Genomic DNA, 25462 nt, shown 5'->3' on the forward strand with positions numbered 1-25462 from the left:
GTGAAAGGGCCCTAACTGCAATGAGCACCTCCATTAATACTCAACTCAAAATTGCAACAATTTTCGTAACTTTAAAAAATCATGTTAAAAAAAAAAAAATGCTTCCATCAGTTTGACAGGCTAACTATGCCCACCTACCTTTCTGTAAACTTGTATATATAATGTAACAAAAGGTTGGTAGAAATAAGCCCAAAAAGTTGCAAATTCCTATCTATGTGACTTAATGGCAGAATTCTAGCACTTAAGACTTGATAAATTCGCTGCCCCCCTCCTTCCCATGGGGCAGATTTACTAACCTTTTCTAATTTTTAGAAAATGCAAATGTTGAGTAAACAGTCTTAACCCCTTAGTGACATGTGATGTACTATTACTGCATGACAGCTAAGGTGTGCAATGTATCATAACAGTACGTTGCAACATTATTCGGTCACCATGTCCATGAAAGCAAACAATCCTCCATGCCTGAGGAGGAATCATGATTCCCCACAACGGCGATTGCTGTTATTGGCTGATCAAATCTGATTGGCCAATAGAAGCCTGCGGACACAGATCCACTGATTGTGTCAAAGGGACCTTTGGGGCCCCCGCTGGACCCAGATCCTGGTAGTAACTGCTACCACTGCCCCCCTATAGCTATGCCCTGCTGATGAGCTATCGTAAGGTAAAGTCCCCCAAAAACCTTTTTAGGCTGAGGCCCTACGTTGCGGAAACACAGCTTTTTTTTATTGCAGATTTTGCTGCGGTTTTTTGAGCCAAACCTAGGAGTGACTACAAAAGGAATGAGAAATATGGAGGAAGTTCTTATCCTTCTGCTCAATCCACTTCTAGCTTTGGCTCAAAAAACCGCTACAAAATCTGCAATAAAAAAAGCTGCGTTTCCGCAAGTTGGGGCCTCAGCCTTAAACTACATTCACTCAACAGTGATAAATGGCCATAAGAGATCCATTTTTTTTTTTTAACAGACGTCGAAAGGCAGTGTGGTATCCCAGAGGATGCAGGTGTTAAGGCTAGTTCACACGGGGGCAAGGAGGCGGATTTTGACAGGGGATTTGGCCTCAAAATCCGCCTCCACACAATGGTGGTCTATGGAGACCACTAGCATTCTTTTTTCCGCTAGCGACATGTTGCCACTAGCACAAAAAAAGAAGCGAGCTGTGTTTTCTTCAGGCGGATTCTGCTTGGTGGCAGCAACCTCTGGAGTTGGCCAATTTATTTTAGCCGACTCCGGAGGGGGAAGGCGCGACGGTCGTGGCAGGTGGGTTTTGACCCGAGAGTGACGCGGCTACCCGTGTCACTCTCGGTGCCAAAATCCGCCGCACTGCCACCCGTGTGAACAAGCCCTTATAGTAGGACCTAATGGGGGGAGTAGTCCCTCTGATAGCTGAGCTATTGGAATGGTCACGGTAGCTGTATTGATGGTCCAGACGCGGGGGGGGGGCACCTCTCAAAGGACACACAGCAAGTCAATTTTCAAAAGTAGGATAGCAAAAGACAGTCCTTTGTTAACCAAAAGTTTCTTTACTGAGGACTCTCATAAAGTGCAGCAATACCTCCCAGTGATACAGTCTCATGTACAATACAGCGGGTGTATGTGAGGAGGACTACCATATAGTGCCGCCATACCTCCCAGTGATACAGTCTCATGTACAATACAGCGGGTGCATGTGAGGAGACTATCATATAGTGCCGCCATACCTCCCAGTGATACAGTCTCATGTACAATACAGCGGGTGTATGTGAGGAGGACTACCATATAGTGCCGCCATACCTCCCAGTGATACAGTCTCATGTACAATACAGCGGGTGTATGTGAGGAGGACTACCATATAGTGCCGCCATACCTCCCAGTGATACAGTCTCATGTACAATACAGCGGGTGTATGTGAGGAGGACTACCATATAGTGCCGCCATACCTCCCAGTGATACAGTCTCATGTACAATACAGCGGGTGCATGTGAGGAGGACTACCATATAGTGCCGCCATACCTCCCAGTGATACAGTCTCATGTACAATACAGCGGGTGCATGTGATGCAGGATTCCCTTGTAAGCTGACAGGTAATGCTGATGCTGACACAACTCTCCTCAGTTTTTGTAGTTTAGAGTATTGAGGAGACACAGTCCAGATTATAGTTACAGAAAAGGGATCTTCACTGGTTGGCTCCCGTCGGGTGACTAATTTTTTAGTTACGATTACTGGGCCGCGGTATCCGATAGCCGGACACAGACCTAAAAGACACGTGGCCTGGAAACCACAGAGCACTGGACTTGACCGGAGGCCTTCTTTAGGTCCAGAAATGCAGAAAGGCTCCTTTCTAGCTGCTCCTTTCTGTCATGTTCTCTCCTTCTTAGAGACAGTAGCAGTATGGCTGTTATCCCCTCTGTATGGACTGGTGAATGGTCCTAGAGGAGAATCTGTACCTTACATGGGCGTGAGATTCACCATGTACCTCCTAGGTTTGGCAGGAGTTACCTCACACACTACACTCTCCACAACATGGCTGCTCTGGTTTCCTTTCCCCTTCTAAGAGGAAGGCGGGGCTAAAGTCTCCACCCACAGCTTGCTAGAAAGTTCTGCTCGTGCTGTGTATGGAGTGATTGGGATCCTATATCACATGCACCTACATAGAGTGAAACATAGGTGGCAGCAGAATAGTACATGGCAATAAACACAATGTATGCACACAGGAAATACAGAGTATACAATAGATAGTGATACCCAGTATCGGCACATTGTGAGAAGCATGACATTACATAGCATACAACAACTACTCCTATAATGTCAGGAGGGAGTGTACTGGGATACTACAGCAGCATTGCATTCAATGTCTGTAAATGGGGGCTATTCACATAACCGCTATTTTGACGATCTGTTGTAATAGATTGTCAAAATATAGTCATGTTCTATTTTTATCGGTTGTCAGGGATTCCTCCTTACACTCAAATGTATGGCAGATCCATGAAAACGGCCAACCCATTAGGTACAAGACGGCCGTGAAAAATTGACCTTTTTAAACTCGATCACATACCTGCCTCAAAATCCTGATCAAAAAGACGGCTCCCATTGAAAGCGACATGCTCATTCTTCAGGCAGATTCGCCTTGTGAATCCGCCTGAAGACACTCCCGACTAGGCTCATTCATTGGGCCTAATCCGTAGCAGAGTGCGCAACTGGATGCCGGTGCACTGCATCGGCATCCAGTTGCAGCTACCCGTTTTTTGGTCTGGAAACTGAGGCGGCCTCTGCTTCAGTTTTCGGACAAAAAACCCATTGTGACACCGGCCTAAGGCTGCTTTCGCACTAAGTTACACTCTGCTCATTCAGACGCGTAAACACGTGTCAAAGTGACCGCTGTAAAACAGAATCCCATAGACTTCAATGTATGCCGGTCTTACGCGCGCTACACATTGAAATCAATGGGTTTAAAAGCCTCCCATTGATTTCAATGTGTAGCGCACGTAAGACCGGCACACATTGAAGTGAAACCACCCTAAGACTTTGCATTTGAAGATGAGTGCGTTGGTCTTTTACACAGTCTGATCTAACCTACATGGGGAGGAATAATCACTAATGTGGTCCTTCCTTTCCTATATGATTTTATTATTTGATGACAGCAGATCCCTGTTTACAAAGGTGAATATGCACCACATAAAATATGCAGTCATCTGACTAAGGCTAAGACCCCACGTTGTGGAAACGCAGCTTTTTTTTGTTGCAGATTTTGTTGTGTTTTATGAGCCAAAGTCCAAGATGGCTACAAAAGGAATTGGGAATATATAGGAAGCTCTTATACTTCTCCCTTCTGCTCAATCCACTGCTGGCTTTGGGTCATAACGCCGTAACAAAAAAAGCTGTGTTTCCGCAACATGGGGCTTTAGCCTCAAAAGCATTTCATTGTTTATGGGGTGATCACAATAACTGGTCCAGTAATTGTTATCAAAAAGAAAATCTGTGTGGTACAACCTTTATAAAAAACCTGCTATACTCATATTTTGGCTGACTGCTATCTTTCTGACATCCCCATACATGTGCACATTTAGCTGAATAGTGGCTCTCGCTCTAAGAACAAAAGGATTGGACAGTTAAAACCAGGATATTGGGAAGTCGGGAGGCCTCCATACAAATTCAGTAGTCAGACAAACCCATTGAAGTCTAAGGTGCCATATAACAAACCGCAGGTATAATATGCAGCAAAAAACGCAAGCAATAATAAGTAATAATAAAAATAATACATGTTTCCACAAGTAAAATTGATATATATACTCGAGTATAAGCCAACCCGAATATAAGCCGAGGCCCCTAATTTTACCACAAAAAACTGGGAAAACTTATTGACTCGAGTATAAGCCTAGGGGGGGAAATGTAGCAGCTACTGGAAAATTTCAAAAATTAAAATGGTCAGAGTTTTTGGGTGCAGTAGATGCTGGGTGCTGGAGAAGGGGAGGGGGTGTTTTTTCTTCCCCCTGTTGGAATTCAGTCTGGCTGTATATAGGGTATCTGCAGTGCTCCTATTAACCCCTTCCCAACAGAACAGGAGCACTGCAGATACCCTATATTCCGTAGACCGGGCACTTTCAGACACAGGATACCTATTGTGTATGTGTTTCACAGTCATTTTCTACTTTTGTATGTATTCCAGGGAAAGGAGGGATTTAGAACGTTTATTTTTTTTTTTTTTAATTGGTTTAATTTTTTAAATTATTTTCTTTTAATTTTTTTTGCACTATTTTCTATATTCTATACTATACATTAATATTGTGGCTGGTCATAGACCCGCCTCCTTAAAAAAAATAAAAATAATTTTTTTATTTTTTTTTTGCTGACTCGAGTATAAGCCGAGGGGGGCTTTTTCAGCACATAAACTAGGCTGAAAAATTTGGCTTATACTTGAGTATATACATTTTTCAAAAACAGTTTTTGGCTAAGACCCCACAGGCTGTAATTGCAGCGCTAAAACGCTGCGGAAAGAACCGCGGCGTGAACTTTTAACAGAAAGCTTGCATAGTTTTCCTCTGCGCTGCGCTGCGATTTCTTCCGCAAAGTGGGCATGGGATTCGCATGAATCCCATCCCCTTTGCTTGCACTGTAAATCGCCACAATTTTTCCCGCAGCATCTCCACTGCGGGCAAATCGCGGCATTTACGTCCCGTAGGGCCCCGGCCTTTCCCAGCTTTTTTTTTTTCACTTTGTGGGTGATATTAAACAAACATTTACATGACAATTTACAATCGTGACATTTACTTTGCTGATACTGTAAAAAGCTGCGTTTCCACAACGTGGGGCCTGAGCCGAAATGAGCAGGTTTGGCCAATACAAATCAAATATCACACAAATGTTGCAGTCCATAGGCCTTAACAATGGGGGCATTTGGAAAGTTTTTGCACCTATTTGCATCTACTTTTACACTTTTTCAAAGTTTTATGCTACATGCGCAGTATTTTCCAAGTGTTTGTATAACATTATACGATATGTGGTTTTTTTTTTCATTAAAAAAAGCGCGAAAATTGCTATTGCATTATAGTACATGAACAGTGTTAAAAACAAAAAAACTATCTGACAGCAGTGGAATCTCAGTTGTCTAGAGGTGAATTTCTACAAGATTTACAACACTTGTGGCTTTTTAGTAAATTACCGTAGGTACATTTAACCCTTAAATACTATCATGGTGTGTATCATAATAATATGTGTATGAGATTGGTGTATGATAGACACCATGATAGTACTTAAAGAGGACCTTTCACCACTTTTGGGCACATGCAGTGTTATATACTGCTGGAAAGCTGACAGTGCGCTGAATTCAGCGCACTGTCGGCTTTCCCGATCCGTGCCCGGTGTAAAGAGCTTACGGTGCCGGTACCGTAGTGCTCTATGGTCAGAAGGGCGTTTCTGACCATTAGCCAGGAACGTCCTTCTGCCTCGCGGCGCCAATCGCGCTGTGCTGTGGAGCGGGGAGGAACGCCCCCTCCCTCTCCTGATAATACTCGTCTATGGACGAGCTGTGTGAGCAGAGGGAGGGGGCGTTCCTCCCCGCTCCACAGCACAGCGCGATAGGCGCCGCGAGGCAGAAGGACGTTCCTGGCTAATGGTCAGAATCGCCCTTCTGACCATAGAGCACTACGGTACCGGCACCGTAAGCTCTTTACACCGGGCACGGATCGGGAAAGCCGACAGTGCGTTGAATTCAGCGCACTGTCAGCTTTCCAGCAGTATATAACACTGCCTGTGCCCAAAAGTGGTGAAAGGTCCTCTTTAAGGGTTACATGCACTCCAGAAAATAGGGCACAGAGCTAAAAAGGGGCAGCAAAAAAAAAAAAAAAGAAAAAAAAAAAAGAAGACACAAATAATAAATTCCCTCCAGTGACTTAAAGGAGTTGTACTGGTAAGGACACTTATCCCCTATACACAGATGTCAGTTTGCTGGGGGTTCCTCGCCAGGTCCCCAAGCCCTTTTTCACTACTGTGTGGCTGCCGGCACTGTCCCAGCTGCCATGTAGGAAGATACAACAATAACAGTATACCATACTTTTGTGTCTGTGAGGCTAGGTTCACATCTGTGCATGGTGGACCCAAATGACAGAGAACCGGACTGCTAAACCATCAGTAAGGGCTAGTTCACATCTGCGCCCGGTCTCCGTTATGCAGGTTTCCGTTTCCTGCACAAAACAGAGGCAGGAGACGGAAACCTGCAGGACTCATTCATGCCTATTCATTTGAATGGGTTTAAAAGATGTCCGGCCGTGAGCGGCGGTGAGCGTTTTATGCTCTCCACCGCAAAACTGTTTTTTTTAAAATTGGACACAGAGTCGGACATGCAGTACTCTGTGTCCGATTTAAAAAAAATGGTTTCGCGGCGGAGAGCATAAAATGCTCACCGCCGGACCTGCTCTGACAGGTTTCCATCTTCTGCCGGCAGTGTGAACTTAGAGTTACTCACGCACACTGGTGGACCCTGTGGACTATAATGGGGTCCATTGTTTTTATATTGGAACGGGCGGAGAGAAAAGTAATCCGTGCACGACTTTTCTCTGTGAATATATATTCCGTTTACACTAACATTCAGCTCTCCATTGTTCAGGTCCGCATGTAGACTTCTGCTTACCCTAGGTTCACCCCTGCATGTGGGTTTCCCTTCATGGGGTCAGCTTGGGAACCCGTACGAACGGAAACCTAATACACGTAAAAAAGAGGTTACCCACTGGAAATCCGCGGCCCCCTTAGACTATAGTGGGGTGACTGGGTCCACCATATTTCCGCCAGTGGAAAAATACTGGACTTTTCTCTCCGCATTTTTAAAGCAGAATGGGGAATAGACTCCCCAAGCGCAGACAAGGCGCGGGTGTGAACCTAGGCTTAAAAGCAGTTTCCAATTGGACATCTGCGGACCCCATAGATTATAATGGGGTCAGCTGGGTTATACGGAAACCATCAGAGTAAACTCTTCCCACATGACTTTATTCTCCACCGATTTTAAGTAGAACCTGCGACTCCAACGTAAATGTGAACCTAGTCTTAACCTGAGAAAAAACCAGACAGAAATAAATGACTTTATTACACTGATCTCTATGGAAACAGATAGTCAATACGGTGTATCTGTTAAACGGATGTAGAAAACGTGATGTGAATGGCCCCTCAGTAATGGCCGCCTGCATGTGCCAATGGAAAAACGGAGAAAAATCCTGTGGCCCTTAAAGCCAAACTAGACTTAGTACTTAAGTGGTTAACAAGATGTGACATTGCCACAGCTAAGGTAAGATATCGCCTGTCTGTCTGTCTGTCTATGTCTATATGTAGCAATAGGATAGATGTGACGCACGCGCAGTAGGAGCAGCAGGCGCTCGCTATGTCGGGTGTTGGTGCTGCACATGCGCACTGGTGACGCAGCTGAATGGAGCCTGTAGAGAGCCGAGCTCAGTGACTGAGACAAGCCGATCCCTCGGAGACAGGTAAGACGCGGTACCGCACTCTCTTGTATGACATAGCTGTGTGTATACGGAGGAAAGCAAGAGATCGCAGCTGACGACCTGCGAGGAGAGAGATGGCGCCTGCAGTAGACGGGTGACCCGGGCAGCATCCTGATCTGGCAATCCTATGTGTAGAGACCTGAGTGAGTGGTGGAGGATGATGGGGCTGCTGGTGCACATTCTGCACGGGGTCTAGCGCTGCCAAGTTATCAGGATGATTCCTCCCATCCTCCGGCAGCACAGGGCTAGTAGTCCCCATCACTGGGACCTCTAGTCATTCTCTATGGCAGTGCCTGGTACCCAGCAAAGCCCACGGAAGGAGGAATCCATAGAGCTGAGTGGCAGGAGAAGGGTTAATGGAGGCCACAGTGTGATGGAGGAGCCGTCTGGCCCTGACGTATGCCGGTGACTCACAGCTTAATCACATTGTCCCTGGTCTCCTCTCACAAGGCACACTCCTGTGTATTAGGGTGGGTTGAGCGGCCATCTGCCTCCTAGCTGTCACATCTCCCGCAGGCTACACGTAATCCGCCAGGGAATGGACTGATCTATGGATCCATGTGATATGTGGTGAGTTATCTGTCCGTCCTGTGAGTTATATGTCCGTCATACAACTTACCAGGTGGACGGGGTCAGCTGGACATGTGACAGATGTAGCACAGAGGTGATGGCTGTAACGTGTCCGAAGGTAGAGCATAAAGTTATATGGGAATTCTGTGGTCTGTCCACTGTTTAGTGCAGTCATTGCCAACAGGGGTGCCTTGGAGACCCACCAGGAGGCCACGACATAGATGACCGCATGCCTTAACCCAATATTATCTGCAACCTTATGAAGTTTTTGTCTTTTGGTAAAAATTAGTTGGTAGAGGCTGCCGTCAGTCCAAGGTCTAGCGTATAGGCTGCCTTCAGTACAAGGTCTAGCATATATTCTGCCTCCAGTCCAAGGTCTAGAGTATATATCCTGCCATCAGTCCAAGGTCTAGAGTATATATCCTGCCATCAGTCCAAGGTCTAGCGTATATGCTGCCATCAGTCCAAGGTCTAGCGTATATGCTGCCATCAGTCCAAGGTCTAGCGTATATTCTGCCATCAGTCCAAGGTCTAGCGTATATATGCTGCCAATAGTCCAAGGTCTAGCGTATATTCTGCCATCAGTCCAAGGTCTAGCGTATAGGCTGTCATCAGTCCTAGGTCTAGCGTATATGCTGCCATCAGTCCAAGATCTAGCGTATAGGCTGCCATCAGTCCAGGGTCTAGCGTATATGCTGCCATCAGTCCAGGGTCTAGCGTATATGCTGCCATCAGTCCAAGGTCTAGCATATAGGCTCCCATCAGTCCAAGGTCTAGCGTATATGCTGCCATCAGTCCAAGGTCTAGCGTATATGCTGCCATCAGTCCAAGGTCTAGCGTATATGCTGCCATCAGTCCAAGGTCTAGCGTATATGCTGCCATCAGTCCAAGGTCTAGCGTATATGCTGCCATTAGTCCAAGGTCTAGGGTATATGTTGCAGTCTACGTTCTAGTTTATACTCTGCAGCCAGCATACACTTTGGTCATTCTACCATGTAATGTATATGCTTGCTGTCAGTCCACAGTCTAGTGTATATACTCCTGTCAGTCTAGTGTTGATACTGCTATCACACCACAGTATAAAGCTGTTTCCATCTGGAAGCCTAGGCCTGCACATTGCACACCACTGATCCACAGTATAGGTGCGCAGTTCTGCACTATTCAGGGGTAGTGTTGTCTATAAACACATATACTATATATCTGACATACCCAGCAGGTCTGACTGGAGCCGCTGCTTGGGGCTGCTATCTGGCTCTGTCTGACAGGTGTTGTATATGCAGGACACAATTTAATTTCCTTTCTGTATTTACATTGGAGATCATGAAAAACTCAAAGTATTTTCCTGCACCTGTCACAATGTTAACACTTTGGTGGAAATGTATACTGTCATGGAGACAATGATAGCTGCAGTACCTGATGATAAGCTGTAACCCAGATGGATGAATACAGGGCCGCTGTGCTGCTTATTGTATTGTATTGTGTGTGGCAGCTTATATTGTATGTCATCTGTTTGATGTCAGCCATAGGCTGGGGTCCCTCTGTTATCATTCATTAGGGGTTCCCTTTCTCTCTATCTAGAAGATTGTTTGGGAAAAAGTTAAATGACAGATGACAATGTACCAACAGATTCAGGGTGATGTACTGTGTAAACACTGATGACGATGACATATACATGTTCACCTGTATGAATAGAGCAGCTATGGATCATGTGCGCTGCCGTTCCATTCAATTCTACAACCTGAGATAGTAAGTAGTAATTGATTTCTCTGCAATCGCATAGAGATAAGAGTAGCAGCATGCTTGACCTCTGGTCTAGTCATATCGGGGACACAGAACCCCCTTTCTCATGATCAGTGGGTTTCTCTTTGGTCCTGTCCCATTACCAAGCCGACATTTATTACCTATATCATGGTTTGGTGATAACTTTTAACCTTGAGATATCTCCTTAAAGGGACACTAAACCCTGAAAACTAAAAGGGAGAAAAGATGCGTGATATAATTCATGTCTAGCTCTGTCTGTAGGATTAATTTATAAACTGTAGCTCTGAGCAGTTTAGTGAAATGGAGCAGCTCCAGTGCATGAGTTACACCAGGGAGAGGAAAGGAGACTAAAGAAACTGATTGGGGGGAGGAAATGGGGCTGAGTTAGGTAGGCAGATAGATAGATGGGGCTAGTAGTCGCAGTCTAACTAGGGAAACGGAGGGGAGTGAGAGGGGATTATGGGAGTTGTAGGCTAAGGAAGCATGTAAACAAATGCAGATGAGACCAGGAGCTCCCAGAGAAATCCAGAAATCACTCAAAACACTGCTGAAAGTATTTTGGTGCAATTGTTATCCAATTAATTGCACTAAAATACATTTTTCTAAAAAATTTTTAAATATTATAATTAAAAAACAAAACAGAAAACCCCTTTAAGGGACAACTATGGAGTTGAAAGGGGTTTTTAGTTAGGCATATTTGATACTAACAGTCCCTATTGCAGCTCCATATGTTGTTCTACCCAGCTTTACCAGAACCCCAAAAGGCAAATCTTTCAAACTTTGGCATGCTTGTTGAGTACGGGGTATTTCTGGTATATCTAGTATTCAGCAGCCCGTATTCTTGCATTACCTAATACATTGCCCAGATTTCCTGGGGTTTCCTGAGAGGGAAATCCTGTCAAATTGCTTTCTTTGAAACTTATTCATTAAAGAGGACCTTTCATCAGATTGGGCACAGGCAGTTCTATATACTGCTGGAAAGCCGACAGTGCGCTGAATTCAGCGCACTATCGGCTTTCCCGATCTGTGCCCGGTGTAAAGCGCTATTGGTCCCGGTACCATAGCGCTTTAGTGTCAGAAGGGCGCTTCTGACAGTTAGCCAGGGACGCCCTTCTGCCCAGCAGCGCCTATCACGCTGCACAGTGTGAGCGGGGAGGAAGTGTGGACGAGCTGTGTGAGCAGAGGGAGGGGGCGTGCCTCCCCGCTCACACTGTGCAGCGTGATAGGCGCTGCTGGGCAGAAGGGCGTCCCTGGCTAACTGTCAGAAGCGCCCTTCTGACACTAAAGCGCTACGGTACCGGGACCAATAGCGCTTTACACCGGGCGCAGATCGGGAAAGCCGATAGTGCGCTGAATTCAGCGCACTGTCGGCTTTCCAGCAGTATATAGAACTGCCTGTGCCCAATCTGATGAAAGGTCCTCTTTAATACCTATTGACAATATTGTTTCTATCAATGCGGTATTTCTTGTGATCCTTGTTATTCCCTATTTTGTTTGTTATTCTGGAAAAACACAATAAAAACTATTGAAAAGAAAAATGATGGTATGAATATAATGCAAGGAGGTCGATATATTTAGGTACATATAGTATTTATGAGCCCTATTAATCGGCACATCAGAAGCCAGCTCATTGCAGAGGTAGCTGTCAGATTAAAGGGTTTGTCTAGCTAGATGCTACATGATGATAAGATTTTAATTGCAGTAATATTTTCATACTTCACAGCAAAAATGAAATGTTTGTAATCTATTATTACATCTAGTTTCTAATATTGATGGCTGTCAATGTTAACATGTGGGGAGTTGCACGGCTCACTCGCTGTATGATTTGTAGCAGCTCTCCCAGCTGTCGGACTCTTGTAGGTCTAATATTAGAAACTGGATAACCCCTTAAACATTAGGTAACTGAGAGCCTATCAGAGACCAGAGTTATAGTACATTGTCTATGTATATGTGGATTATCCATATAAACAGTATTTGTGGGGTCTGGCTATAGAGAACAAAGGCCCACATTTGCTAAGGCCCTTTCGCCACAATTCTGGTGTAAGTTGCACTTTTTTTTTTCTTTTTTCTGCAAAGCAATTTCGCCAAATTTATCATAACTTACACCAATGCCTGTGCCTTGCTAGACACTTTTCAAAACTTTGCAGACCAGTGGGCATGGTGTTCTCCTCCTTATTTCCCAGCCGCCAGCTACCCAAGGCAGAATGGCGATGCAGAGCATTAGCATTCCATTGCAGCTTTCCATTTTAGATTAGATATTAGGTCAATGGGTGAATCAGCAGGGAGTCTTAATCCGCTGCAAGCTTATTTTTTCAGCATCCTTATGCAATCTCTGCCTCCCATTGAAAAAATGGTAGTCTGAATCTGCCACTGATTCTGGGACCGATCCACCCCCCAAATAAGCATCAAATTGCTACATGTGAACAGTCTCACCATGTTTATTACTCGCCTGTGCTAGAAAATTGGCACAAAGTAATGGCCTTAAATAAGTCAACTAGAAATGGCCTTAAAAGAGATGAGTATCTTCTAACAAGATGCACCAAGGTAGACACTGTGCCGCTGTGATGAATTTGGAGTATCTTGTGACATATCCGTGGCATATCTTTGGAGCAGGACTGTGTAGTCAGTCGGGGACAACTGTTACCAACTCCGGCTTCAAAATATATAAATATATATAATCCATTATACATTTATTAATATTGTATAATTGACTATATACATAATTTGTTACATATTTACTTTCATAGGAATTCAATCACTACATATATTTGAGATTTCAAAATTGGACTGTCAGCCATTTATGAAGAATTTGGAGTTGGGCTGTAGAAAAATTGGAGTCGGGGGTTTGGCCTATCAACTACACAGGTTTGCTTCTGGTACAGAATCTGAATTTCTAGACCTATAAGATAGCCATACAGGACTCCATGATACATACAGTTTTGGACCTGTTGACTGATAGGACACACCAGCCAACCGTCCACCCCCGAACTTTAGTCTTATGACAGTGACACTTCAGCACAATCCATACAAGGAAGTTCATGCACTTGAAATACTATGGATTTTTTTGTCGTGAATTAAAGAAATTCCAAAAACATAGACTAGACTAGATCCGGCCACTTTTAATTTTGCGCAGGATTGTTCACCCGGATTAAGGATTGCGGTAATTGCCGCCTGCCTGAGAACTGGAGAGGATCCGGTAATATAGCATGGCACGCAGCATCGATAATAACCTGCTTCTGCCAAACAGGCTTAGTGAAGTAGCTGCAGGTCTGTTCTCAGCGAGGGGGAGGGTGGAGATCGAGGAGAGTAAATATTAGGAGCACTGAAGCAGGATGTGCAGCTCAGGGAATTCTTTCCTGTGTTAATGCGTGAACAGCCGAGAAGGAAGGGAGAGAAGCAAGAAGCATCTATGATAGAAGTGAAGCCCCCTCCAGTGGAGAAGAGAGGGGTCTAAAGCTATAAGGAGCCTCCGAGCACTGCTCCTTATATACTGCAGAGTCCTACCAGCAGGTACAACTTCCAGCTGTTCCCTCCCATGCACCTGTTACGTCTCCTCGTGTCTTTGCCTGTAGGGGTTTGCATTGTATCCTAGCAAGATTTTTTTGCTTTCTGTATCTGAATACTAATATTCTTTAGGAACACTTAATGGGAATTTTCAGTTTCTAGGATGTGAACAGAGTGCGGTAAATACGATCCAGTCCTCCAGAGCCGCACCTGTCCTGTATACCAGCTGCAGATTTAGTGACACGTCAGTGACTGCACACAGCCAGAGATCTTTAACTACTTGTATGGCCTTACAATGGCCGGTCTTGTTTCATGGCTACTTGAATCCTTCTGACTGTGAGTACAGAATATTAGGTATCGGTATGTGACTGGTTGTCTACAAAGTGTCTCTCCACTCCAGCCCTACTGGTCAGGTAACTCTCTTCCTTACAGAAATTATATACCTTACATCTGAAGCAATCCCGGAATGTTTTATTAGGGTGGAGATAGGTGTGCGTCCTTCTGCTTGGTCTTCAGGGATATTGCAAATAGTGTTGGACAGTAAGGGTATGTTCACAAAGAGGAATTCGGAGCCGATTTTGTGGCAGATTTTGCATCAAAACCAGCTCAAAATTCTGCTTGAAAACAGTCTTCATTCATTTTAATGCAAGGGAGGTGCTGTTTTTTTCAGCTGGCAAAAAAATATATGTCGTGCCCCATGTTCAGGAAGATTCTGCCTGAGAACTATCACTGGAATGAATGGAAGGAGGATAAATACCATCTAATGTGGTGCTGACTTTGATGTGGAATTTTCAAGTTCCATTGGGGAGAATCTACAAAGCAGAGTCCATATTAAGAGTCCAGAAGTTCTGTTCAGGTCTTTGGGATACGATAACTAATCCTAAACTTATTTGCAATTTTTCATCTATGGTAGTTCCATGGTTAGATCTGTAGCCTTGCAGCACTGGAGTTCTGAGTTCGAATCCTGCCAAGGACAACTTCTGCAAGGAGTTTGTAGGTTCTCCCCATATTCGCGTGGATTTCCTCTGGGTACTCCGGTTTTCTCCCACACTCCAAAGACATATTGATAGGGAATGTAGATTGTGAGCTCTATGACGGGTCAGTGACTGACGATGTCTGTAAAGTGAATCAAGAATATGATGACGCTATATAATTAAAAAAAAAAAGTATGGTTATGACTAAAGGGCAATTTTCCGTACCTTGGCTGTAGTGATTCTGCAGCATGCAGTGCTCGGTTATGGGGTGAGACACGGATATGGTTTGTTCAAGCCAAATCATGATGTCATTGTAGCATAACTGCTGAAGCGATACAGTCCCAAGCCTTACCCAAAATGCTGCTCATCCACTAGTCAGAGATAAAGTTGTAAGATTATGTACTGTCCAAAGTACACTTATAGGGTACACCTAAAGGATGACCCAGATATAAGTCACCCTCATAACTATAAGCCTGTGATCACATTTGAGCTCTTTTCAGACTCTGTCCATCATGCTTTCAAAAATAGTGTAGCATGCTGTGCCTGTATGATAAAATGGTAGACCCCATTACGGCCAATGGGGCAGGGTTATCATGTCTAAAAGATAAAGTGTCCTGTTTGCCCTTAGCAGCCAGTCATGTGTGATTGTTGTTATATGCCGTAAAGAGAGATTTACTTTCTGACATGATAAGTGAGTGGAGGTGAATCCAGGTAAGTGCTGACTACTTGACTAATTCAGCTGTTGCCCGTAGCAACCAACCAGAGCTCCGCTTTCACTTTCTGAACTGCTGTGGAAAAATAAAAGCTGCACTGTGATTGGCTGCTAAGGGAAACGGGCTGTTTTCCTGTTAGACCATTTTGCTAAGTATGTCTAAAAATTTTCTGATGGCGCCTTTCTACTTCATTTGTTGTATGTGGCGGATGTCATTGTCAGGATAATTAAAATAAAAGCTTATACTTGCCCCTGAAGCGGTCTCACTGGCCCTTAAAGGGGTTGTGCAGCATTGGTCACATGGCCATACTACAGCTCAGTCCCATTAAAATAAACAAGACTGAGCTGCAACATGACTGTGTGACCAACCGATCGGACGTCACTCTCTGAGAAGAAGTAAGCAACATGTTGTTTTCTAATCCAGCACAACCCCTTTAAATGGATTCACCATAACCCAGAATACCAAGGATAGGTTATAGGGTCACCTGAATCAGAAGGGGTTTTCATCTTGTGACTTGGTGCCTCTGATGCTGAGACATTGCTATTTTTGTCAACATGCAAATAAGCTTCTTGGAGCAACTGGAACACCCTCATTGCTCCAAAAATGATTTTGTATATTGACAAAAACTTCAATATGTCAGTAATGGAGGCAGCAATTCACAAGGTCCATTCATGTGACCCTAAGGCCTAAGGACCTGCTCTATAAGTATCGGAATGGAGCACAGCTTGCACACTCAGTCGTGGCCTTATGTATCTGCTTGGCTGGGTTGATATTCTGGACTCTGTTGACAAATTCCCATTAACATGTCCGCCCCCTGCTTCATGGATATCTTTTTGATTACTGGTTCCCTTTAAGACTGACATGTTTTCTTGTAATACGTCCTAAACAAATACGAAAACCTAATATAGTTGAGCTCACAGTGGCAGGCTTTGGCTGATGTCCATGAAGATAGCTGTCAGTAAATGCCAGCACTCTGCCTGCCCTGTGTGTCCTCTAATGGGCGCACTCATGGCAGGCAGGGAGATACATAAGGAATGATTATCTTCTGCTTTCTGTCTCCCACACCTCCCTCCTTCCTTCTACGTTTACCGATAGGTTTCCAAGGAGATGGCAGGCCGGCAAGAAAAACCAGTCTGACCCCTTCCCAGATGCCTTTTTGTCATTTATAGCTCAATAGTCCTTAACTCTTTACCTTTCTTAAGGTGACAGCAGAAATCTCCAGCACTGACTGCTGACGTTCATTTATACTCCTAGTGCATATAGTAGTGACATGGCGTGCGTTAGTATGTAGTCACCTGTCCTGTGGGGTCTGTAGGCTATCACCGCCTCCGACACCTGCTCCTTATCCTTCACAAATGGCTGACACCCATGGGCAGACTGAAGCAGTAAAGATCCTCTAAATCACAAAACACTTACTGAGTTTCTATGAAAATATGGACTTAATTATGCAAAATTAATAATCCTGTAATATCATTTAAAATAATTCATCATTCAGTCTTGAGGCTGAAAAACTGTCCGACTCAACCGCCCTGGTGGTCACACCTTGGACATCTGATATCTGGACACTTGACGTCCAATCTTATGCCCTTTGCACATGACCGTGGGCTAGGTCAATGTGCTATTGGGGTCTTAGTACACTGGCCTATTCATTTCAGTTGGCCCATGCACATGTATTACACGGTTCTGTGTGTGGGCTGACAATCCGGGCCTATTCCTGCCCGGTTTTGCGGATAGGCTTCCTAGGCTCTGATTCGTTAAATGAGTGGGCCCGTGGAAGCGCAGGCGGCACACAGATGACATCCGTGTGCTGGCCGTGCTGTACAATTCACGATCGTCTGCAGGGGGCCTAAAAAGCTGCCCTGTTACATGGTCTGTGGTGATACAGTGAATAAAGCTCGTTCCTGACCACTATTTTGTGTAGGTATGCCTGTGTTTAGCTGACAACCAAGCGAATGTTTAATTGTGAGATGATCTCATCTTCTATGCAGGCAAAACATCAATAGATGTCAAAAAATGAACAGTTTCCCAAATGATCAAACAAAAATATTTGGGTCACATACAGTGCTAGAATGTAAATAAGCAAGTGCCAAATGATTGTAAAATCCCTGATCAGTGCTTATGATCGGCAGAAAACCTGCGAGTGTAAAATGGACCTTAAAGGGGTTGTCCAGGCAAAACTTTTAAAGTTTATATCTGCTGGGGCAGTGAGGAAAAAAAATACACATACTCGACTGTCCCTGTTGCTTCGGTGTCGCCCTGGTTCATCTGCTCTTCTTGATCTCTTCTAGCGACTGGCTTCAGCGGTCATGTAACAAGTACCGACATGATTTGGAAAGTGATTGTGCTTAGAAGCTATAGAGTGCTCCAGACATTGGATTTATCAGTGCTACAGTATATTATAAGGGGTTTGGATGAGGTAGTGATCCGTGATATGGGGCTTATTCTGCCATATTAGCTTAGTGCTACTTATCTTACAGGAGAGCCGGTTGTGGAGCGTATTTTTTTTGTCTTTGTTTCGATCATCATCACAAGGATAGAATATGTTGTTGGTCCTGGTCCTTAGATTCTTCAGATTCCTGTATGTAGATATAGAGAGTGGGTTCACATCTGCACCTGATGTCCGTCTAAACTGACCAGATGCAAAAGTCCTCCAAACCCAACCTTTTTGTCCAGTGATTTTAGTTAAATAGAGCAGACACCTGAAGGACTCCATTATAGTCAACAGGGTCACTTAGGCTCCATTGGTGTCCCCTGTTTTTGTGGTGCATTTGTCCATTCTACTGGTCTTCTAATGGACCAGATGTAAAGTCATCCACCATAGGTGTGAACTATGGATAAAAATATGATGTGGAACCCGAATGCAAGAAGCAACTTCAAGTCTTTTAAGCAGTTGTGTCACAATGTACAGTATAAACTGCTTTGTTAATAACCAGTCTGATGTCATTTCTGTAAACCAGATCTTGAGGTTTTTTGAGCTCAGAGAACGCAATTTTGGTTTTACAGAGATGTTACTACACATGATGGAGCAATACTCTTATACAGCGTCTGGTTGTTGCAATGTTCATCGTATTTCTCCATTTACATGTGATGGACACAAATGTTCTCAGAACAGAGAAGTTGGCTTCTTGTCATTTCAATAATGAGAAGATTGTGGCATCATAACCAGGGCTGGGGAGTTAGTGGTGAAGTGGGTACAAATGTACCAATTCATCTTCAAAATAAGAATATCAAATTTCACCATTTTAAATATTAATAATAATCGTAAATTTACCATTTTACTGCAGTAGTACGGGGTCTGTGGGGTATCCAGTTTTTTTTTTTAAACTGTCAGATGAAGAAGTCAGATTTGCAGGATGCGGATGGAGACTCCATTCCACCTGAACGTAGCTTTAATGGGTAATTATTATGCCCGAGCCAAAAATGAAGTAGCCAAGGGCAGGGAATGGTTTTAAACGAAAATGAAGTGTTACCTCCTCTTCTCCCCACCATTCCAGTTGTGGACCTCTGATTGGTATCCGTTTTCAGCATTATAGCAGTGACCTCATGGAGCAACTACTTGACCACTGCGTCCACAGTCTGGCATCAGCAGGCACATGTGGTGGTTCGTGTATCATCATTGCAGCGCCAGATTTTGGCTGCATTTCCCCTAAAGTGTTAGGGCCCCTTCACACGGCGTAAGCGCTCGGCTCATTCCGAGCCGTACACGTGAGCACTTCTAAACACTTCCCATTCACTTCAATGGGAGCGCGCATAAAGCCGGCTTTACGAGCGCTCCCATTGAAGTGAATGGGAAGTGTTTAGAAGCGCTCGCGTGTACGGCTCGGAATGAGCCGAGCGCTTACGCTGTTTGAAGAGGCCCACTCACTTCCCCCATAGTTACAGCTGAAGGCCCCCGGTGGTCTATTTGGGTCCTGATTTCCAGTGCTACTCTGATGGCGTCAAAGACCCCCTACTTGGGCATTGCAGCAATTTCTGCAGTGATGCGGTCCCAACATTGAAGTACAATTTTGGAAGTTCCTGAGTCTGGAGAACTAGGATGGATAGCGCACCTTTTCTGTTGGAAGACCTCTCTGCTATTTTATCATGGCCTATACAGCTTATTTCAAGTAGTGTTTACCAGGATGAGAACTATGCCTGCTTTGTTTCAGAAATAGCGACGTGTGTCATTATGGTGCTGTATTTCTAATCCTGGTACAGCCCCTTTAAGTGTTCACCTGACTTAGGTCTTATAGTAATACCTAAGTAAACACTACTATGTATTGTATTATTGTATCTGTAGTCTTAGCGTAGATCATAGTTGAATCAGATATACTAGTAGTTGCCTTGTATGTATTCAGTTCAGGTACGCAGCAGTTTACACAAAGTCATCTATAAGTTGCCCATAAAAGTTATCTGGTGAGTACTAGGATGACACAATTAATCGCATAATTCCTGAAACCAAAAGTTGTCTCGGTCCGTGCAAACTTGCCGACATCTATTATCTCAATTATTTTCCATCTTTTCCATCCAGTCTGACATTGCTATTGGCTGAAGGATATGTCACTAACTGTACACTATCCAATCAGAAGTGCCGATATGTGATTCCGTGGAGTGACGTGGCATATAAATTGGGGTGTGGCATATAAAAAGGGGAGTGTCATAAAATGATCAAGGTAAAACATTCAATTTAGGAAATGATCTATCCCTAGTGATTGCTATTATACCTTGCTGTACATCTCCCTATACCAGAGTTTAAAGGCAGTCTACCACCTCCCCCAAAAATATTCAGCTGTGACCGCCGTATTATAGAGATAACCAGCATAAGACTCTTGTAGACTTGGAGAAAAACAACTCTAAAGTCTTCTGCACATAAAGAAGTTGGTGCAATGGAGGCGGGCCGCTTCTATCTCCTGCCTGCACGACTGCTATGACATCACCCATCCTACTTGAACAGCAAGAGTAGTGTTCCCAGGGCTGAAGGCCCGCCTCCAATGCACCAAATGCCTCTTTAACATCTTTCAAACTTGTTTTTCTTCAAATCAAAAAAGTGACAGACAACCAAGGTTAATGTGATCTGTGAAATAGTGGTAACAGTTTTGCATTATTGTAGGCGATAAACTCCCTTTAAGGGGTTGTATTCTGCACCTGGGACATTTGGGAGGAGCCGCTCTGAACCTTTCTCAGGCTCTAATTGGTTAAGTACAGATGATAGTTAGTGCGCTGCACACATGACTTATCCCCTGTCAAGATGGAAGCCGTGTATAATATACAGCCCAGAAAAATCTCAGCCCCTGCTAATTTAACCCTTAATGTGTCACGTATAGGTTGTGACTTGGTGCACTTTAATATTCAGCATGGTGAATGTGTTATTTCTGAAGCTATTTGTATAGACTTGATATGCGGTGAGTCAGACTGATCTGTCATAGAGCCTGTGTGCCTGGGCTAGCCCTTAGGGCGCAGGGAATGAACAAACCTCAGGCTTGGCAGGAACAAGGAACTGTAAAACCTTACTTACAATGCTATTGTTTTCGTTTCCCTCAGAACTTCTGCTGCCAAGATCCCACCGCCTATGAAATACTGATGCCACATCCACACCTTGTAATCTCCTCCAGATCTTTTCTTATGCTCTGCACAGTCTTCTGAAGACGGCATCTAGAACATTTCCTGAGGCAACAATAGTCGCTGTGCCCGCAGAATTTACTCTGGCACCATGTCAGGTAAGGGAGGCTCAGGTATAGTCTGCTGTATTGAAAAGCAGTGATTGTTAATGCACATTGTGGTCTTAGACATATAGATACTTGTGTGTCATGGCTGTTTTCAGTATGGACTATCCATATACTGAGAAGTTGCCAGTTTTTATTATAAGTTTTTCAACGCACTATCTACCATGTAGATACCCTTCATTGCTTATCTCAGGGGTCATATATGGCGCACTTTATCAGAGTTGCCACATATTAATGTCAGTGTAGACAATGTCCCAGATAAGAAATACATTGAGCTGCAAAACATCCAGGTAGTCGGCTGTGAACAATGAATGAATGGAGTTATAACAAAGCTGAAATGCTGGGAATTAGATAAAGATAAACTGCCATGATAGTAAGTGATGACATCCTCTTTGTCAGCAGTGACCCCTGCCACATGACCTCAGTAATCACACACAATATGTGTACAGGTCACGGCTATGGCCTCAGCAGTGACCCCTGCACAGATGCCACGTGACCTCAGTAGTCACACACAATATGTGTACAGGTCATGGCTATGGCCTCAGCAGTGACCCCTGCACAGATGCCACATGACCTCAGTAGTCACACACAATATGTGTACAGGTCACGGCTATGGCCTCAGCAGTGACCCCTGCACAGATGCCACGTGACCTCCAGTGGTCACACACAATATGTGTACAGGTCATGGCTATGGCCTCAGCAGTGACCCCTGCACAGATGCCACGTGACCTCCAGTGGTCACACACAATATGTGAACAGGTCACGGCTATGGCCAGTGTTTGGATCCAGTGGTCTGGTGATGAAGAATGAGTTCTCATAACTTCACTCTGGCAATACAGGCGATTCAATTGCTGGCATTGGAATTAAGGATATTGAATTTTAAAAAAAGCATAGCGATAAATGTATACGATTCCCAGTATCCTAGTTTTCTTGTAAGTCAGGCAACCCCCTTAAAGAGAATTTCCTATGAACAGCACTTCTACTCTATCCAGTGAAAAGAGTAGAAGTGCCTGAGTTCTGGGGGGCCTATTGAACCCCACAGCAATAACAAGAAGCCGGTCCTCTGTGTGAATGGCGTGATTCACTTCTGTGCACCATTCACTTGTGTAGGACTGACAGAGATTACTAAGTACATGGCGCTGGGGATAGGTGTTGTCAGAAGGAAACCCCCTTGAAATTCTTTAAATAAGATCATTCCATGCATATCTGATTAGTATCATTTTCACACCTACTCAAGAAGCTAGTGGTATGGGTATAGAACAAAGCAGGAGAACAAGCCCTAAGCAGATTGGTAAGGGGTGCCATACAGAAATGACTTGAAATCTGTATAAACTGGATAGAAGCCTACTTTACAATAATGGCAGTATGTCATGTCTGACCGCTTGACGTTAGATATATAGTCTTATAATACTGGATCGGTAGTAAAACTTCTCCTAATGTTGTCTTGTACTTGTAGGGAGTTACACCCCGTCTCCAGGCGGCCCTTTCTCAGCCCTCACACCAAGCATGTGGCCACAGGACATACTTGCAAAATATACTCAGGTAAGTAAAAAGCATAAAGGAAAACGCCATTCTTTACATTTCCGTTATTGGTCAGACATTTTGTATAAAGCTGAGATACAGTGAACCTGATGTTTTATTATCTGCTTGGTCAGCATATTCTGGGGGCTTAGTTGACCGCTAGGGTGAGCGGAAATATCAAAAACGTGTGACAGATTTTCAGTGGAGATCCAATACAACATATGTGGCCATGGATTTAAAAAAAAAAAAAAAACTTCAAATGTAGGGAAAAAGTAACTGAGAGGGACTTTCAGATCTGTAACATGTTTGTTCCTTTAGCAAATGCAAAAAGTAAAATCTACAGTAACAAAAGCTGTATCTGCCACAAATATGCAGAAAAAATCACGTCAGAAAATATCTGCAACATGTGAACTAATTCTTACGACTAGAGCTATATAAGTACATAGACATTAAAGGGGTTTTCTGGGATCAGAACTTGTGGCCACTGTTGGGGTAAAAAAAAAATAAGATACATCTCTTTGGTTCTTGGTTCATACAGTACATCACTGTTCTGTCTGTTCCTTGGACTGTTCAGGGCAGTAGTGCAGGGGCTCATGTGACCATATGACCAATTATTGGCATCCGCAGTCACATGACAACAGTGATGTCACCAGTAGCCTGGATTATTCAAATATTCTGGATTATTGGAAGTTTATAGCAAGTCCCCTCCCCCCCCCCAAACAAAACAGTTGTATTTACTTTTATAAACAGAAGAACAAAGCTACAAAGTCAAATGCTAATGGGCAACAAGCCTCTTATCAGTTTGATGTTAACAATTGGTACTAATCTGATGCTAGGCTTCTAACCTTCTGAAATTTAAAGGGATATTCTGGGTATTTATGATTGATAATCTATCCTTAGGATAGTCAAAAATCCACAGGGTTCAACACCCAAGACCCTACAGATAACTCCTTGAGGGCCGGTTGCCTCCATACACAGTTTGCTAGCCCCTTTTTGCCCCCACACACACAGTTTGTACCCACGCAGGTTAATGGATCCTGGCCCCACATTCCAGTCAATTTTGTTTTAGCTCCCTGCCCCATCTCTGAGCCTCAGCACAAATATCTGTGAGCACCAGAGAAGGGGTGGGGTGAGTTTTCTGTGATGATGGTGTCTGTAGCAGCACTTGCTCCCAGGGCTGCTAGCTCCCACCTATTCTGATAGAAACACTAGTTGCATTGGGCATTCCCCAGTAGCTCTGGGCCCGGCACCTGCCTGGGTTGGCTTGGTGCTGACCCTGGCCTTGGCTGAGCTCCAAAGTCAAGCACAACTGCTATAAATTATATGACGCTGTGCCTGGTACTCAGTGAAGAGAATCTCTGATCAGCATGGACAGGGCCCTGATGTTGGTCCTTGGACAGTCTTTGATGACCTATCATAATGACAGATAATGTCTGTAAACCTAAAAAACACTTGGTTACCATGAGGAGTTCTGTGCCACATTATCTGAATTTATGAATTATAGGATGCTATGGTAAAAAAAATTGCAAGTTGTTCTGAAACTTTTTTTTGCATAAGTCACACCAACATTATAAACGTTTGTCTTTCTGCCCTCTTCAGAAGGAGCAGACTGTAGACCAGCCAGAGTTTCGCTATGATGAGTTTGGATTCAGAGTAGATAAAGAAGGTGAGTCCGACTCCCCGGTCATCAGACACTTATGCCCTGTCGTCTGGATAATATCACCAAACTTTCTATGGAGTTGCATTGCTAATATTTGCATTACCTATGCTGTTTGTGTTGCAGATGGGGCAGAACCAAATTCAAGTAAGTTGTTGGGAATTCCACTTACAGAAGATCCCCAGCAGAGGTTAAAGTGGCAGGCCCATCTAGAATTCACCCACAACCATGATGTAGGAGACCTAACATGGGACAAGATTGATGTGACTCTCCCCCATTCTGACAAGTTGCGCTCTCTTGTGCTAGCTGGAATCCCCCACAGCATGAGACCACAGGTAATCTATATGAAGATAGAGGGATGTATTTTACATATCCTTAAACAGAGAATGCCTACATACATATATGCTCCCTGTCAGAGACTGCCTCCAACTCTTATATTATTATAGGAGCCACGGGCTGAATAGGCCGCAGGCACTGTATATTATATTGGATATCACTAAAGTACGCTTTCATTCACTCAGTTGCCAGCACCCCTTGCCTGCCTCTAGCAATGACTTGATAATAGTAGATAATTCTAACAGTCTGTTCTCTTAGTTTACAATGTATATTCATTACCTGTGGTTATATAAAGCTCTGCAAGCATTGACATTTTTTTTTAATTCCTATCAGCTCTGGATGCGACTCTCAGGTGCCTTACAAAAGAAGCGAAATTCAGAGATGACATACAGAGATATTGTACGGAACAGCTCCAATGATGAGACTTTAGCTGCTAAACAGGTATGGAAGACCTTCATTGTCTACAGAACTAGAACTTGTATATTTGCTGGGGGAGATGTAATATGGCATACTCGCCTGTCACTAAGGGCTAGTTCACACGGGGGAAATGAGGCGGATTTTGATCGTATTTCGCCTCAAAATCCGCCTCCGTACAATGGTGGTCTATGGAGACCACTAGTGTTTGTTTTTCCGCTAGTGTTTTTTTGCCGCTTCGAGAAAAAAGAAGTGACATGACCTTTCTTCAGGCGGATTCCACTTGAGGAAAGCAATAGAAGTGAATGGGAGGCGAAAAACGCGTCGCTTTTTTACGGTCCATTCACT

The 25462-nt window shown here is 44.1% G+C and overlaps 1 protein-coding gene across 5 annotated transcripts in view; it reads left to right on the forward strand.

Annotated features, from left to right (window-relative positions):
* The first annotated feature begins 7872 nt into the window (after positions 1-7872).
* Positions 7873-25462, forward strand: part of SGSM3 (small G protein signaling modulator 3) — a 32592-nt gene continuing 15002 nt past the window's right edge. Inside the window, exons 1-6 of one of the 5 annotated variants that reach the window (XM_075286820.1) lie at positions 7873-7954; positions 21005-21180; positions 22643-22728; positions 24307-24373; positions 24491-24699; positions 25034-25141. In XM_075286820.1, coding sequence (XP_075142921.1) covers positions 21174-21180; positions 22643-22728; positions 24307-24373; positions 24491-24699; positions 25034-25141 — 477 coding nt within the window. In that variant the 5' untranslated portion in view covers positions 7873-7954; positions 21005-21173. Of the gene's footprint in view, positions 7955-8249; positions 8533-10257; positions 10279-13451; positions 13804-21004; positions 21181-22642; positions 22729-24306; positions 24374-24490; positions 24700-25033; positions 25142-25462 lie in introns of those variants that run through there. The other 4 variants (XM_075286821.1, XM_075286822.1, XM_075286824.1 and 1 more) reach the window with 4 other exon arrangements.

The sequence above is a fragment of the Leptodactylus fuscus genome, chromosome 9 (assembly GCF_031893055.1).
Source record: "Leptodactylus fuscus isolate aLepFus1 chromosome 9, aLepFus1.hap2, whole genome shotgun sequence".
In the NCBI taxonomy this organism is placed as follows: Eukaryota; Metazoa; Chordata; class Amphibia; order Anura; family Leptodactylidae; genus Leptodactylus; species Leptodactylus fuscus.